This window comes from Microtus ochrogaster, chromosome 5 (genome assembly GCF_000317375.1).
Source record: "Microtus ochrogaster isolate Prairie Vole_2 chromosome 5, MicOch1.0, whole genome shotgun sequence".
NCBI classification, from domain to species: Eukaryota; Metazoa; Chordata; class Mammalia; order Rodentia; family Cricetidae; genus Microtus; species Microtus ochrogaster.
In genome coordinates this window covers 77,830,530-77,842,012 of record NC_022012.1, presented here as the reverse complement: position 1 = coordinate 77,842,012, position 11,483 = coordinate 77,830,530, and the positions used below count along the sequence as shown (strand labels likewise).

The 11,483-nt window shown below is 48.5% G+C and overlaps 1 protein-coding gene across 2 annotated transcripts in view; it reads right to left on the bottom strand.

The window, feature by feature from the left end:
• Positions 1 to 11,483, bottom strand: part of Paqr5 (progestin and adipoQ receptor family member 5) — a 74,550-nt gene that overhangs the window by 17,080 nt on the left and 45,987 nt on the right. Inside the window, exons 1-3 of one of the 2 annotated variants that reach the window (XM_026779312.1) lie at positions 5,448 to 5,586; positions 5,072 to 5,199; positions 1,472 to 1,677 (exon numbers count right to left, since the gene is read on the bottom strand). In XM_026779312.1, coding sequence (XP_026635113.1) covers positions 1,472 to 1,677; positions 5,072 to 5,199; positions 5,448 to 5,456 — 343 coding nt within the window. In that variant the 5' untranslated portion in view covers positions 5,457 to 5,586. Of the gene's footprint in view, positions 1 to 1,471; positions 1,678 to 5,071; positions 5,200 to 5,447; positions 5,587 to 11,483 lie in introns of those variants that run through there. The other variant, XM_013346483.2, reaches the window with a different exon arrangement.

Here is an 11,483-nt window from a genome sequence, read left to right as displayed (position 1 = left end):
ATCTTTAGGAAGTCGAAGATTTGGACCTTATCCCAGGTACTAAGGAGTCTGAAAGCCTTCTAGTGGGAGGGGACCTGGCAAGAAATGAGGCAGGAACTTCCCAGGTAACATGGTGGAGCTGAAAAGCAGAGCCCTAAGAAGCTCCAGGTCTGAGTCAAGCTGACTGAGGGTTCATGGGACAGCCTGAGCTTGACAGCTGATTAGATAGAACGGGGAGTAGAGGTGGGTGGAGGAGCCGGAGCTTATTAGTTCAGACTTAAGCAAAGCAAGAGGTGGCACCCCTAGCCAGGGACCCGAGAGAAAGAACAGGCTTCAGATCCAGTGTTTAAAGATAAGGTTTAGGAGTCTCTTGTCCAGAGATGTTAGGGATGGGGGCTGCTCCTGGGCATGCTAGACAAAAGGACCCATAGTTAATCCTGAGTTACTGAGAATTCTGAGTGTGCCCAGCTATGGGGTAGAGGGAAGGAAGGAACCAGAAAAGACTGAGAATAGGGATGTTGGAGAGTGACATGAAGGGACTGAGACCATGGCAACCAGTTTTAATGACTGGAGAGAACTAGACAGTGGAGCATTGAGCAGTGTGTTTGTGAGTGTGTGTGTGTGTGTTGTGTGTGTGTGTGTTGTGTGTGTGTGTGTGTGTGTGTGTGTGTGTGTGAGAGAGAGAGAGAGAGAGAGAGAGAGAGAGAGAGAGAGAGAGAGAGAGATATGAGGGTAGCCTCCTCCTGGACAAATTCATGCAAAAGCAGATACAGTGACTGTCTTTCCCAGTTAGAGCAGGGCCGGGATGGAGGAAGAAGCCAGAACCAGCATCCTAAGGGATGGATGATAACGGTGTGGAGGAGAGAAGCTTCCTAGCCAGAAAAACAAGTCAACGAGCATGGGGCAGCAGCTCCCACTCACCAACAGTTCCCCACTACTTTAGTGCTTTGGAAAGTTGACGCCTCTAAGCCTCTGGGCAAACGTGGTCTGTGACTACATCCTCCTTTCTCACTAGACAGACCAGATCCCAGCCCTGATGTGCTGGGGTCAGCCCATGGTGGCCCGTGAGAGCCAAACTGTGAACATTTCAGAGTCCTTGCAAGCCTGTGGTTAATTCCTAACACTAAAAGTTACAATTAAATAAATCACAGTAACCAAAGTCCTAAGTACTTAGCACAGGAACCTGTGTGATGGAGTTACTATGTAGTGAGGTTGCTCCTAAGCTTCTCCTTAAACCTCTACAACTGGCAATGCCACTCAGAGAACAGGAAGGGAGACAAGGCAGGGACGTTTACACCACAGAATTGGCAAACATGCCAGGGAGGGTATATCCACAGGCAGCACACGTATGAACAAGCTTCTTACAGAGCCCCTGGACAGGTCTCCTGCATCTTCATGACTTTGCTAAAACCCTAAATAAAACCCATCAAATCTCCTGGGAAACAGGTGACACTCTAGGGAGAGGAGACGGAAGGGCAAGGGCCTCACGTACCCAGGCTGAAGAGGTTGACAGCACCATAGTCCAGAAAGTAGCAGATATGCCGGGCGTTCTTGGACATAGAGCTGAAGGTGTGTGCACAGCTGGATGCGAGGGGGTACACACAGCTGGTGCACATGTACACGAGCATAGGCCACGAGTAGCTGTCATTCTGGATGTCTGTCATATACAGTGCAGTCACGAACCTCCACACAAAGAACCTGGAACAGAATGTGCACCCGCTCAATCCCCTCTGGACTGTTGGCTGCCTCCCACCCCCACTGGGAGACGGCCCGTCCAGTGACTCTTCACTAAAATGAAACGGCATGCACTAGAGAGGCCTCTGTGCTTGAAGCAGTGAGTTAGGAAGTAGGGTAAAAAAACAGTCCTTAGGAAAAGTATCCTTCCTATAACACCTTGCCCAAGATATTCTCCAGTCTCAGCTTACATACCCCTAAGAATGAGGGTCTCGTCCCCTCTTACGGTAGGTCTGAGTATTGGGAAGACCATCCTAAGTCACATGCCCTACATGTGTACCTACATTGGCCTACAACTCTACGTGTGTTTTGCCTACACAACACCTCCCTTTCACAAACCACAGCTGGAGAGCTAGGTGGAGAGCTAGGTGGCTTTCCCACAATGTCCATCAAGGAAAGGGACTCTACACAGCTCTTCACCCAGTACCTGAAGGAGAGCCATAAAATCTTTCTGGCTACCTGCTTTCTCCTATGGTCTAGCAGAGGTGGCACTTAGGCTGTTTGCTGTTCCTCCAAAATTTTCCTTTCGTCCCAACAGATTCTTCCTCATCCTATTTGCTTGGGGTATCCTAGCGCAGGTTTCCCTGGGCTCTCCAGAATGCTCTGTGCTGTCAGGGTGGATGACCGGAGTGCCTGGCTTGGCTTTGGGAATTGGGAGCAGTGTAGATGACTCAGCTGTGCATGGACCTCAAGATGTACAAGCAATGGAAGGCATAACATAGTTGCACAAATTTTAAAATGGTCTAAACAGATAATGTGATCTTCAAGGGAGATGGGCAACAGGAAGACCATGGGAGAAGAGACAGGTGGAGGGGCGCACATGCCACAGTCAAGGCTGCCTGGGAAAGCTCTGTAGGGCACACAGAAACAAGTGGCCCCAGCAGCTCCAGGAAGGAGAACGGGGAGCAGGGGAACAGCCTGGATCTAGTCCCTTGGGGGGTGGCCTTCAATTTGTCAGCATGTCAAATTGAAACAGGCTGGGCCCCAAAGTCATGCTCTTTCTGCCTCAACTCTCCAAATCCTGGGATCACAGGCATGTATAACCATGTTCAGAAGGCATAAAGTCTTTCAATTTTTTTTCAATTTTCAATTTTTTGTATTTATCATTGTGTGTATGGAGTGTGGTGTGTGTGTGCACATGTGTGTGCTCGCACACACGTGTGAATGCTTATCACATATATAGAGGCCAGGGAACAACTTTGTGGAGTCTTTTTTGTTTCTTTCTGTCTTGACATAGGTTCTGGAGATCACACTCAGGCTGCCGGGCTGGCTTGTCAATTGCCGTCACTCATTGGCCCATCTTGCCAGTCTCAGATTTCTATCTAAGCAAAGATTTAATGTGGCTAACGGCCTTCTCGAGCTACTAAACCTTGCTGCCACTGGCCGGACGGCAGGCCAGAGGGCGGTCAAGCTTCTCTACAGATCACCTCACTTCACCCCAAGACTGTGTAGCCTTTCTCCCCTCCTGTTAGTTTCTGGATCCCCACTCTATCTTCTGACATCTATAGAATAGTATATTATTTGTATTTTAAAAAATAAATCAACCCGAAAACCAGAAAAGCAAGGCAGCCGAGCCCCTAGAGAACTCTTAGCTCCACCAAGGCTGGGCAACCACAAACTAGACTAAAGCCTCTCTCTCCCCCCGCATTTTATATTCCCTCTAGTGCTGGAATTAGAGGCATGATTCCCTAGTACTAGGATTAAAGGTGTGAGCAACCACCACCTGGATTTGTTTCTGCACTGATTTTGTGTAGCCCAGGGTGGCCTTGAACTCACAGAGATTCACCTGCCTCTGTCTCCCAAATCCTGGGATTAAAGGTGTGTGTCACCATTTCCTGACCTCTAGTAGCTTTAGAGTTGCTTCTAGTCTTCAGGCAAGACTTATTTATTAAAATACAAGTAATACACCACCACACATCTAGTTGGGCTAGCTGTTCCAGGCTAATCACAGGGACCTTCCTGGGGCTCACGTCCGCTTGCCACACTCAGGGACTCTCCACCTTGCTCAGCTTCTCAGAATGACTCAAAGGATTTGTCCAGACCTGGCCTGGGTCATCATCTGTGTGCTGTGTGGACAGTTTCCCTTCTCCAGCTGCACCTGTCATCATGTCAGCCCACAGAGGTCTGAGTAGGACAGTGACCTGCTGACCACTGAGGTCCTCCTAGGCCTGACACATACCCAACCCTCCAGACCTCCACCTTCTGTTTCCTTAGAGTCAGCCAAAATATCCCAGTGGGGAAGGCTGGCTTCTGCACTGAACACACACTGGCATTTCTTTTGTCCTTATTGACTGAACTGTGAAACAACCTTTGGCATAATGTTTACTCGGCCTTGGGTATTTTAAGGAATCTGGAGATGATTTAAAGGACATGGGAAGATGTGCAGAGAGATATGTAAATATGGTGCTACCTGCCACACAGAGAACTCACAGGTTCTGGCATCTTTAGGGGATGCTGGAACCAATCCCCACAGACACTCGGAGAGCTGCACCATGGTGTGGAGAGGTGACCCTGTCTCCATTTCCAGAACCTGTGCTCGAGGTGTGTAAAGTTGATCTTCACCCCACCTTTCTCAGCAAGGAGCCTCCTTAGCCTTCCTGGAAACCCCATTCTGCACCCTTACTTCCCAGAGCTTGGCTCCTACTTGGCTCCATTAAAGATGACCAAAGGTACATGGCTTTTATAGTCCCCAGATAATTACAAGCACCCACAACAGTGCCTATGTATTTTTTGTTATTTTTTACAGAGAGGGTCTTACGTAGCCCAGGCTGGCCTCAAACTCACTACTAGCAGAAGATGACCTTGAACTCTTCCTGCCTCTACCTGCAGAGTCCTGAGGAGGGTGAGGCTTCCAGGCTTGGTTCACGCAGTGCCATGTAGTACTAGGGATTGACAACAGAACTTGCCGCACACACACTACAACCCGAGCTACATCTCCAGCTCCTGCCTCTTTGTCTTTATCAGGGTCTTCTCTCAGTCCTCACAGCACCCCCAAGGCACAGACTGAGGATCATGCCTGCTCTACAGGCAGAAAATGCCTGGCTCAGAGAGATTAAGTGACTTGCTCAAGTTAGTGACATTTTAATAAAGACTTCTCAAAGACCAGCAAAGCCTGTAAGACTGAAAGAGATGAAGATAAATGCTACCCAGTCAATAGAAACCCTAGAATCCTATGGCAGTCCACAGCCTGGTGCTTAGTCCATGACAGTCCTGGCTCCTTCCCCCATCACCCATGCACCTGTACCCACAGGCGACCCCTGGCCCTAGCATAAAATCTCCCTGCCACCCAGCTGTGTTTTACAAAGTCTAGTCCCCAGGGATCCCAAATGAGATAGGTTGTCCAGGGGGCCAAAGGTACCAGAAGGGTAGCAAGTGCGTCCAGATGTTGAGAGTCTCATTGGTCATTTGGAAAAGGCTGAGGATACAGGCAGTGGCGGAACTCTGTGGGTGTCGGTAGCCAAAGAGGATGCCCTGCTCATGGAACACCTGTGGAGGGAAGACAAGGGAGGGGCAAGGAGGTGAGACAAAGGGAAGGGTGGCTCTCGCTAACATCAACTTTCCTGGGTGACTGAGTAGTTCTTTGGCCTGGTCCTCTGCCTCCCTGCCCTTGTCCACTCTCTCCCCCAGGAGCTTCTAAGAACCCTGTCCTCCAAGCCATCCCTAGCCAGTTGGCATGTAAGGTCCAGACTGGCTTTGGGAGTGGAGTCTGGCTCTGCATTCCCGGCTATGCTTACCCTTGGCATGAATGTTGTCTAAGAGTCCGTGTTTGCACTTTGCCTAAGGCCAATGGCCTGGTCTTTAGATATCTTCGTGGTTGGCTCTCATGTATGCTGTCTGCCTGAGCCTGCCCTGGATGTCAGAGGCTGGTGGGGCAATCTCTGCGGTAGAGCCTCCCAGTGGGATGAGGCATCCACAGGGACTTCATAAAGGCCTTTTGATGATGAGGCCGATGATGATGCCAGAGCCTGGACTGTGGGAAGGGGAGGCTGGCCACAGCAGGATCACTGAGCCACAGTCCCCAAGAGACCACCGGTAAGCGCCACTTTTTCTTCCCCCAGCACCTCCGGTAAGAAACTCAGACTGGCTAGGTAAGATGTGGGTACTGACTTGTCTGAAGTGTTGTATTATATCCATTAAAATGGTAACCAAAGGTCTAGGAGATGGTTCAGTGGGTGAAGTGGTAATCATGAGGACATGAGTTTGGATTTCGAGTGCCGGCATGAGGTATCAAGCACAGGAAGCAGCGAGGGCCTGTAACCCCAATGCTGGCGAGGTGGAGACGAGGATCCCTGGGGTTTGCTGGCCAGCCACTCTATCAACTGGTGAGTATTGGGTTTAGGACAAGACCCTGTCTTAAAGAATTTGGTGGCAGCTGGGTATGGAAGTGCACGCCTCAAGAGGTAGAGTCAGGGAGAGAGCTGTGAGCTCAAGGCCAGCATGGTCTAGGTAGCACACGCCAGGTCAGCCAAGGTTACATAGTGAGACCCCGCCTCAATAAATAAATGGATAGACAAGGTGGTGAAGCAACGAGGAAGCTGTCCAGTTTTAACTTCTGACCCGCATGTGAACACGCATGCGCTCATACACAGTAACTGACAACACACCGGGCCACATGGGCCCCATCTCAGAGGGTAACATCAAGTGAAGAAAAGTGGAACTTAGTCCCGCCATGACTGGAGAGGCATACTCTCACAGTGGGGCGGGGATTGGGGAGAACACAGAAGAGGAAAGGGGTCCATCTGTCAAGCTACTCGGCTAGCAGGAAATGAATCTTCCTTTTTGTGTTGCTTAGCCAAGGTTTCTTCACACTTCCGGCATTTGGGGCCAGATGGTTCCTTGCTGTGGAAGACTGGCTTACTGTGTGCCTGGACCATCTACCTGCTAGAAGCACTCTTAAGTACAAACCCCTTTCCATGCCAAGTTATGACAACCCCAATGTCTCCAAATACTGGGACAGTCTCTTGGAGGCAACATCTAATTCTGGCTAAGAACACTGATCATGTTTGTTTTGTGACAAAGGCTCACTCTGTATAGCTCAGCTGACCTCAAACTCTTGGCAGCCCTCCTGCTTCAGCCTCTCAAACGCTGACATTACACGTGTAAGCCATCATGCCTGGTTAGAAGCACTGATTTCAATGGTTCAAAGACTGTCATAACCTTTTGAAGGTAAATTATACCTAGTGAGATGGCTTCCTAGGTGAAGGCGCTTACTGCCAAGCCTGACGACCCGAGTTTAATTCCCAAACCCACACAGTGGGAGGAGAGAAATGACTCCTGCAAGTTGTCTTCTGATGTCCACACATGCATGCTAAACACACACACATGCATACACACACACACACACACACACACACACACACACACTATACAGGAGTAGGTTGACAGAGATTATTACAGTGTTGCTTAGTATTTAGCCTGCATGATGGAGGTCAAGCCACACTTTCCCTTTGTTTCTTGAGGAAGGAGGGGACAGCGGCAGAGCCCCACCGACTCAGCATGCACGAAGCCTCAAGTTTTATCCACAGCACTGAAAACAAAAGCAAAGCACTGTGCCAAGCAGAGCTGCTTCCCCCTCTTGCTGTTCTAGTCAAGAGTTCCCACAGAACCATAAATAAAGTAAGCAAAAAGGCATGTTTGGAAGCCAGGCCTGGTGGCACATGCCTGAAATCTTAGCTCTTGGGAGGCTGAAGCAGGAGGATCTCTATGAGTTCAAGGCCAACCTGGTGTACATAGCAAGATTTCATCTCAAAAAGAAGCAGCACACTGATGCCCGTGGGTCCTATGAAACGGGACGGTGGCGACCTGCAGGGTAAGTGTTACAATTTCCTTTCTCCTGCTGTGATAAAATACTCAGACAAAAAGCTACTCAGAAGAGGAAAGATTTATAATCCCAGATCACAGTCTGTCACTGAGGGAAGGCAAAGGGGGAAATCAAGGCAGGCCTGCTTGCCAGTCCACACATCATTAACTCCAATCAAGAGACTCACTTCACAGCCAGAAAATACAGCAGGAACCATGGAGGATGCTGTGGGCCGACTACCTTGCTCACAGGCTCAGGCTTCAGCTAGCTTTCTTACATAGCCCGGGATCACCTGCCCAGGAATGGTGCCCTCCTACATCAACTAACAGCCCAGAAAATCCCATATAGGCACGCCGGTGGGACAGTCTGATCTGGGCAGTTCCTCAGCTGGGGTTCACCTTCTCAGGCGACTCTAGCCTGTGCCGAGTGGACAGTTAAGACTAACCAGTGCAGCAGACATGTGGCTTTCTGGTGTGAGATAGAAATTTTCAGAAATGTTCAGTTCATTCCTGGGTAAACTGGTGAGACAGAGGGAAAGGGGCAGAGAAGCTGATTCATGGTCTCATCAGGAAATACAGTTTGGGGGCTGGAGGGATCGCTCATCAGATAACTGTACTTGCTGCTCTTGCACAAGACCTGGGTTCACTTTCGAGCACCCACACGGTGGCTTGTAGCCGCATAACCCACCAGCTCCAGGGAATTGGTCACCCTGTTTTTGCTTCCTTGGGCACCACACAGCAATTTGACCAGGGCCAAGTGAGGCGGGTGTTTGGGATGGATAGGAACAAGATATATTGTGTACATGTGTTACATTGTCAATAAATAAAAATGTTGTAAACTCATATATAAGAAATCAGTAAATATATACATAATTTTTAAAAAAAGAAATACAATTTAAATTATGTTTGAGCTTTAACTTATGAAAGTGATTTGCTTCTGTTTTTAAAAAACAAATCATCTTAATATTTATCTTTTTGGGAAAGGATCTCATATAGCCCAGGCTGGCCTTGAGCTGGATACACAGAATAACTGTGAACTTCTGATCCTCCTGCCTTCACCTCCAGTGTTTTGAGATTATGGCACACACCACCACACCCTGCTTATGGAGTTCTGGAGATAAAACCTAGCACTTCTAGCAGACTAGGCAAGTGCTCTCCCGCCTGAGCCGCATCCCAGTGTGGTGAGTCCACAAGTATCATACAGTAAATGGACAGCTAACAGACCTATTGAACTATCCACGGTAAGTGTATATGTACACTCCACCTGGAGAATCTGTTTGCAGAGCTGCAGGGGGGCATCTGTCCTTGGATAAGTCACTGTCAATTTTATAAAAGTCTTGTGAAATCATGGCATTTCTTTCTCCCATATATCCCAGCAGTGTCTAAACCTGACTGTTCCTGTAGGGCAACTGGATGCCTCTCCCACACTGTGAAGCCTTGGTGTGAAAAGGATTCAGCCAAGTCCTTAATCTCAGAGGCAAAATCTATACAAAATAGTCCCCCACAAAGTTTCTTTATTGACAGTCGTCACTGATAAGAAAGGACCTCACACAGGAGACTCAGGAAGGTGTGATCTACTGGTCTTCTGCTCTGACTTAACAGACTACTAATATTCTGTATTACCCTTTACGTTGGTAATCAACTAACAGAAGATCATAGCCCAGGAAATAAACTGTTTATACAGGAAAAAGGCCGGAGTTGCTAAAACTAGCTTCAGAGAGAAAAATTATCACTGGAGCACCCTGCTGGGGTCTAAAGCAAAGTTCCCAAAAGAGATTCCCTTTAACTCAACCAGCTAGATGCTAATGCAAATCAAGCCTGCAGGTTAGTGTAACCACCAAGGCTGTGTGTCCAGCCGCAGGGGACAGAGCCAAGTCCCCTCTGAGACATAAGGTGCCACCTTGTCAGATCCACCGGTTTCTTGTGACTCTGAAAATGCATGCTTGATACTATTGCTACCACCTATGGGATTGTTAACTTGTCTGTAGGCCTATATAAACTGACAGTTTGGTAGAGATCACCCCTTTCTCTTACCCTTCCTTCTTTTGGACCCTCATGTCCGATGCCTTCCTTGCCCTTAGCCTTGTGCTTTGCCTTTACCCTTGTGCCTTATGCCCCAGGGCTTCTTCTTTTCCCTTATGCTCCTCTTATAAAGAAACATCCAGGAAAAAACATGCCTAACTCAGATCCCATTTCCAAACCAGTCTTCGCTTGTCGTAGAAGTCCTATTCTGAACCCCAAGGGAGTGCTGAGGCTGGTACTCAGTAACCTCCATATCCTAGCCCTTGCTCCAGTTTGGACTCACCCTTCTGCTGATGCGCCTGGCTTACAGTAAACTGATATGAGAGTCCCCTCTGTATGCTGTGAATACCATTGCTGAATAAAGAAACTGCCTTAGCCTGTTGATAGGGCAGAGCTTAGGTAGGCAGGGAAAACTAAACTGAATGCTGGGAGAAAGGAGGCAGAGTCAGAGAGAAGCCACATAGCCCCTGCCAGAGACCGACACCAGATGAAACTTTACCTGGTAAAGCATTAACGTGGCGATACACAGATTAATGGAGATGGGTTAAATTAATATGTAAGAGTTATCCAATAAGAAGCTAGTGCTAATGGGCCAAGCAGTGATTTAAATAACATGGTTTCTATGTGATTATTTTGGGGCTGAGCAGCCGTGAACCAACAAGCAGCTCTTTTTCCTTCAACAGTGAGCAGACTCCTCCAATAGGTACAGGAATCTTGACCTGCACTTGCCACAGGGGCTTTGGACAAGGAAGCACATACACCTTCTGCCTTTGATGCATGTGGAATAGTGTCTCTAGTTTAGGGGCATTCAGGAGGTCCTCCCTCAGAAAATGTGACTCCCAGGCTAGTCTAGCAGAGGATCCAGTGCTAGTTCCCAGCACCCACATGCCAACTCACAACAATCTGTTAACTCCAGTTCTAGGGGACATAGTACCCTCTTCTGGGCTTTTTGGGTACTGCATACACCTGATGCATATACATATATGCAAACAAAATGTTTAAACACACAAACTAAAGAAATCTTTTAAAAGTTTTGAAGTGAACTAAAGTGTTGGATGCTCATAAAAATGCAAAGTCTCCAGAAAGCAGCATGTATAATTAATTATTGGCTCCTTTGTGTGAGTTAGCTAGCAAATCCTTGCTTTAAATCATTGTGTAATACACAGCAGGGAAGACTTTATCCAGGACCACAGTGATAGCTGCGGCATAGGCAAATGAGTCTATAACCAAGGAGCAGTTTGAGGGCTAGTAGTTGGGAAACCCCTAAATGATAACATGAGCTGGGCTAAACCAACCTGACAAGATTCTTGCCGAAAACAGCCAGAGTGGCTGACTTTAACTGGGAGAGTCGAAGAGAAAAGAATCTGCTCTAAGAGCAAGGGTGGTTGCATGTCAAGGAGCAGGGCTTCTGGCTAGCAAAAGACATCCCTCACAAACTGCCTAGGCGACTCAGCATGCCACCAACAACTGCGCTCCCCTTTGTGGGTCCCAGCATTCTGGCCAGCACAGGTGAAAACAGTCAAAGGCCTGGAGGGGAAGAGCAGGGATACTGTCCCTGTTGACCACAGTGGAGGATCTGGTCCCATGGCTGGGGATGGAGCTCAGCTGGTAGAGAGCTTGTTTGGCAAGCATGATGCCCTGGGTTTGCTCCTCAGTATAGGAGGAGAAGGACTTGGTCCCAAATCTGAGGGTGGAAGAAGAGGTCTTTGCCAAAGCCAGGCCTGGGCACTGACTAGAGCCTCCCTCCACATGTCCTTCTAGTTTGACCTTCACATGTATGACAAGCCCGTGTGACGTGGGCAGGATTTTAAGGCACTCCTGAGAAGCCATGGCAGGTGCGTAGGGGGCAGACAAAGACATTATCAACTCTCTGTGACTCAGGAAAGAGTGAGTTTCACTTGAAATAGCACACGGATCCATCCCTCCCCTCCCGAGAACCATCCCTCCCC